The sequence below is a fragment of the Biomphalaria glabrata genome, chromosome 1 (genome assembly GCF_947242115.1).
Source record: "Biomphalaria glabrata chromosome 1, xgBioGlab47.1, whole genome shotgun sequence".
NCBI classification, from domain to species: Eukaryota; Metazoa; Mollusca; class Gastropoda; family Planorbidae; genus Biomphalaria; species Biomphalaria glabrata.
In genome coordinates this window covers 17,132,824-17,138,823 of record NC_074711.1, presented here as the reverse complement: position 1 = coordinate 17,138,823, position 6,000 = coordinate 17,132,824, and the positions used below count along the sequence as shown (strand labels likewise).

General features: G+C 35.6%; 1 protein-coding gene across 1 annotated transcript; it reads right to left on the bottom strand.

Moving 5' to 3' along the window:
- Window positions 1-834: 834 nt before the first annotated feature.
- LOC129924299 (uncharacterized) lies at window positions 835-3,717 on the bottom strand. Its single transcript, XM_056018557.1, has one exon. The coding sequence runs from the start codon at window positions 3,715-3,717 to the stop codon at window positions 835-837; it is 2,883 nt and encodes a 960-aa protein (XP_055874532.1).
- Between the last annotated feature and the right edge of the window lie 2,283 nt (window positions 3,718-6,000).

Genomic DNA, 6,000 nt, shown 5'->3' with positions numbered 1-6,000 from the left:
AGTAATGAAGTAACAAAGTGCTGATATGTTTTCTTTAGTTTTAATTATTTAAAACTTGAACTTGAAACAATAAATGTATGTACAAAGATATATATATAACAGATACAGGATTCAGTGAAATGTTCAATAAAATGAGTAAATATTTACTTTAAAAACTAGCGACTACTAAGTCTAACTTTCTAGCGCTCTCTCTCGTCTCAAGCTAACAGTCCGCCTTTTATATCTTTCTTTAGGATAAAGAACAGTGACAATTCAATACCCATCCTTGACTCCTTGACCCGTTTACATTTAATTTTCCTTTTAATTGTTTTTGTAATTTAACCTACGTTAATTATGTTTCCCTGCTGTAGCCTTGAACTAAGCTTTAATCGGCGTCTTTCTGGCATTTAAGCGTGGGTACGCTGACCTGATTTGAGATAGGTACAATGTCCTCATTTGTAAACAATGAGGTGTCACTAGGGACGTGACATATACCCCCCTCTTCCTAAGCGGGATGCATGTTGAGTAAAACGGAACTGCAACCGCTCAATCTTATATATGATAATGTTACAAACGTACAATGATGTTACTTCTTTCATGTATAAAATCAGTCATAATATTCAATAATATGTAGTATTCTAGTTTTAGAGTTCTTCACAATAATAACATATGTAAGCATGGCAAATGCAGGAAAAATATCGAGAAAAATTATTATAGTCATAAGACTTGAAAACTTCTATCCAATGTAAATATTAAAATACATATACATTTCATATATAATCATTTTTAGTCAATGTATGAATCAAATTTTAAATCAAAACAAAATGTACAAGTTATGTTACTGGTAGTTGTAATCTAAGTACATCTCGACAGGGTGTCTGCTAGGACGTTCAGCTTCCCTGGGATTGTTTTGACTGTGAACTGGTAGTCTGTTAGCATTAAACTCCATCGTGTTAATCTGCTGTTAGACAGTTTTCTAGTGTTTAGAAATTGGAGAGGAAAATGGTCTGTAAGTAGGTTGAATGGTTTGCCTAACAGATACTTGGTAAAGCGATTTATGGACCAAACTATCGCTAAACACTCTCTTTCAATTGTAGAGTATCTGGTTTCCGCTGGTAACAATTTCCTGCTAATATAGAACACGGGATGTAGTGTTCCATTGTGCTCTTGCATTAAACAGGCTCCGATCGCTTCGGAAGACGCGTCCGTCGCAAGGTGGAATGTTTTGTTTTGGTCTGGTAACTTGAGAATGGACTCGTGTGAAAAGGTGTCCTTGATTCTCGTTACAGTGTCTTCCAGTTCTTGTGAATGAAGTACTTTGTTTGGTTGACCTTTCTTGGTAAGGTTTGTCAAGGGCGATGTGAGAGTTGTGTAATTAGGTATGAAACATCGGTAGAAATTACATAGTCCTATTATACTCCTGATTTGTTTCTTTGTCTTAGGCACTTGAATGTCTAATATTCTCTTGATGATTTCATCTTGAGGTTTTAAAGAGTTGTAGCTTACTTTGTAACCTAAAAATGTTACTTCATTCATGGCTAGTTCCATTTTGCTGGGTTTGATAGTGAAGCCATGCTGTCTTAGTTCATGAAAGATTTCTTTTAGTCCTTGCAAATGTTCTTCCCAACATTTGTGAAAGATACATATGTCGTCTATATATGAAACAGTTTCTTTTCTTTGTCCGAATAGTCGGTGTATTGCTCTGTTGAATGTACTACTTGCATTGACTAAACCAAATGGCATGTAGTTCAATTGGAATAGTCCAAATGCAGTAGTGAAAGCTGTGTATGGTTTACATTGTTCTTTCATTGGAATTTGGTAATATCCCCTTGAAAGATCTATTTTTGTAAAAAATTTTGCTTCAGCAAACTGTGTCATGAGATCTTCTGAATTTGGCATAGGGTAAGAGTCTAGGCAAGTAATTTTGTTGAGTTGCCTAAAGTCTACACACATTCTAGGTGTTGTAGCATTGTGTCGTTTCACAAGTAGGATAGGTGCTGCGTAGGGCGAATTTGAATGTTCAATTATGCCTTGTTGTAGTAATTGGTTGATTTCTTTTTGTAGAAAGTCTCTATAATGTATTGGAACTGGATATAGTCTTTGTTTTGTTGGTTTGTCGCAAGTCAAATTGATCTCATGTTCAATAACTGATGTTTTGCCTGGAACGTCGGTAAAAATTGCTGAGTAATTCTTTAGTATCTCTGATACGTCTTGCTTTCTTTGACATGATAAATTGTTCAATTTTATGTCTTTCCATGATTCTGTTTGTGTTGATATTGGATTCGGGAGTATAAGTTCTTGTGTATCATTTGAATCACTTTCTTGAAGAACAGTCAAACATGTAATTGTGTCTTGCACTGTTTCATTTTCTTGCATTTCTTCATTATATTTATGAAGCATATTGATGTGATAGACTTTCTTTTTGTTGTTTATTTCAATTTCGTAGTCTACGTCTGTGACTTTCTTGGTAACTAAAAATGGTCCTTGCCACTGATTAAAAAACTTGTTCTTTTTAACTGGCAATAATAGTCTCACTTTATCTCCTGGTTCTAATTTTCTCAAAGTTCTGCTTTCGTTTACTCGTCTTTGGGTAGCTATGTTGGCTTTTGCTGTTTCTTGTTTAGCTTTTTGACATGCTTGAATGACCATATTTCGAGTGTCTATGACATGTTGAAATGCTGTTTTTGTTGCTGTTGCATTCTGTCTTGGTGCCATTAATGATTCTTTTAGTGCTGCCATAGGTCCTCTCGGATTTGCGCCGTAGAGCATTTCAAATGGAGAAAAACCTGTAGTTTCTTGTTGACTTTCTCGGTAAGCAAAAAGTGCTGCTGGTATTAAAAGATCCCAATTTTGTGGGTTGTCATTTGCTATTTTTGATATGATTTGCTTCAAACTAGAATTCATACGTTCGCAGAGCCCGTTACTCTGTGGGTGGTAGGCCGTTGTAAATTTCATCCTTATTTTGTACATGTCCATGAATGCTTTCGTAATTTCCGCTGTAAATTGTCCCCCTCGGTCGCTTAGTATCACCTCTGGTAGTCCGGTTCTGGAGAAAATTTCTGACAAAGCTCTGGTAATGTCAATAGCTGTTATGTTGACTAATGGTATTGCTTCTGGCCATCTTGTACATGTATCAACTAAAGTAAGTATGTATTTATGCTTTCTTGCTGATTCAATTGGTATGGGTCCAATAATGTCAATGGCGACTTTCTGGAATGGTTTGTCTGTGAGTTCTACAGTTTGAATGGGTCCTTTCATTTGACAAATATGACATGTACTGACGAACTTCTTCACATCTTTCGTTATGCTTGGCCAATAGAAATGTTGTAGAATTCTTTTCTTTGTTCTGGATACCGCCATATGTCCAGAAAAAGGTTTGCTGTGTCCCGATTTGATTATTGTCTTTCTGTAAGTTTGTGGCACGACTATTTGATCAATGATTTCATTTTTGTTTTTGCTTCGTTTCATTAGCATTCCGTTGTCAAGATATGGTTCATTGTTTGATTCTGGATTTATATTGGTCTGTGCTTTCTTGTATAGCCTTGATAAAGTAGGATCTTTCTTTTGTTCTTCTTTAAATTCTTCATTGTTGAATTCAGGCGGGATGTTTGAATTGCTAGTCATTTCATTTTGATTAGTGGTTTCTTGATCTGTAGTTTCTTTGGTTGCGTTGTCATTTTGTTGATTTGAGCTTGATTCATTCTGTAGATTTTCTGATTCAATGTTTTCTTTTGTCATTGATCTTGTAATGACTGCATTACATTCTTGGCTTACTTTTATGGCTTCGACCAGTCTTGTAGGTCTCGTTGAGTGCAATCACGAACTCCTTTAATGTTGCCAATCAACAGATTTACAGGTAAATTGTCTGATACTAGTGCTTCTACATCACCACTGTAGAAAGGTGTTGTAATGTTAATTTCTGCTACAGGTAGATTGCTGACTGTACCATTGAAAGCTGTAGCCGCAACATATTTGCCTGTGTATTGATGAGTCTTAACAAATTTTGAATGTACGACCACGGATGTCGAGCCTGTGTCTCTGATCACTTCCACTTTCTGGTTTCCAACTAAACCTGGATAGTATTCTAGACCTTTAGACTTTGTAACTATAGTCATTGTTGTGTGGTCAGATCTAGGTTTTCTGTTGTAGAATTTGTTTTGATTACCATAGTTTTAATTTCTTGTAGATTGTGGCTGGTACCTGGATGCTTGTTTTTCTTTGGATCTGTCACTTAAGTTGTTTTGTTTCTTTCTACATTCGTTTGCGTAGTGACCTTTAAGATGACAGTAACTGCATTCTATGTCTCTGGTTTTACATTGTGAAGCATAATGTCCTTTGAAATTACAGTTTGTACATATTGGCGTTTTTTCTGGTCTTGAGAATCGTGGTGTTCTGGTTTCTTTGGTATAACAGATGAAATTTTCTTCTGCAGACTGTTTAATAGGTTTGTTTGGATATGCTGCCCTGTATTGTCGTACTATTTGAGTCAAAGTTTGAATGTCTTTTGGTTGTCTTTCAATGATAAACGATTGAATATCTTCTGAGTGTGCATGTGTAATGGCATCTATGATGACATGCTCTCTCAGATTTTCGTATGAATTTTCTATTTTTGACAAGGAGATCCACCTATCAAACCACATGGTCATGTTTGATATAAATATTAATGGATCATCTTCTTGTCGAGGCCTTTCTGTATAGAACTTTTTTCTGTATGCGTCTTGTGTAGCGCCATACTGTCTCAGGAGTGCTTCTTTGACATTGCTATAGTTGTCTAGTTCGTGCGCTGGAAGTTGAATGCAAATGTCTATGGCTTTACCCGTAAGAAGGCTCATGAGAGTTCTAGAGTATTGTTCTTCAGGTAGACCTGATGCTTTTGCTAATTCTTCAAAACGCATCAGATAAGAATCAATATTGTCTTTGGATTCTTGAAAATTTGCCATTTTTGACATTTGTTTATATTTGTCAAAACCTGCAGACTTTTGTTGGGCATTCGCTGCTTCTTTTTGTGCCTGAGCTAATTGTATGTCTTTTTCTTTTATAAGGCGTTCTTCTTCTTTGATACGGAGTTCGTGCTCCATCTCTTCTTTTCGTTGTGCTAATACTTCATTTTTATGTTCTTCAAGTTCTTGCTTTGCCCATTGTAGTCTTTCTGGTTTAGGCATGGCTAATTCTTTGGCCATCTCGAGAAAATCTTGAAGTGTCAACATTTTAGCTGCCATGGTAATTCAGTAGCAAGTAGTCTTGTACTTGTTAAATTGTTGGTTGAGTCTAAATGATTGTCGTTACTCAAAAGTAGACTTGAATATACTTCAATTGAAATGTTCTTAGGTTATTTTTATTTAGAAGATACACAATAGTTCAATGTTTCACCTTATAAATCGTCGTTATAAGATGATGATTTCTGATCACTTGTGAGTGACAGTAAATAATAGTTTCCGCTTGATTAGGCAATATGGAAAACAATTACTAGTAAGTAAATATACAAGGCGATCTAAGTTGATAGATCAAGCCTGTAAAATGACGTAAGGTTGTACTGACCTTGTCATAAAGACATGTAGTAGACTTGAACGTGAAGTTTTCGTCGTAGTGAGAGGCTGAGTTGTGACGTAGAACTATCGTCTGTAGTTCTAGTTTGATGCAACACAACTGTCAAAGAGTTGTTTCGATGCAGGTTGGTTATCGTGGCAGACGTCAAAGGTTGCCAGATGAAAGTATTGATCCTGTAGTAGTTATCACGTTGATGAATAAATTCGTTGTACATACAGCCGTCGGAGGTGTCAATTTATGTCACGTGTTTATTATGTTTATTTAACTGGCAGATCTTGATACTATAAACTTGTGACATATGTGGGTTCGGAGGTGCCTTGATTATAGTTCAAACACTTTAACAAGTAATGAAGTAACAAAGTGCTGATATGTTTTCTTTAGTTTTAATTATTTAAAACTTGAACTTGAAACAATAAATGTATGTACAAAGATATATATATAACAGATACAGGATTCAGTGAAATGTTCAATAAA

Excerpts from the sequence above, each read along its gene's own strand:
- LOC129924299 (XM_056018557.1), bottom strand. The coding sequence starts at position 3,717 with ATGACAAAAGAAAACATTGAATCAGAAAATCTACAGAATGAATCAAGC.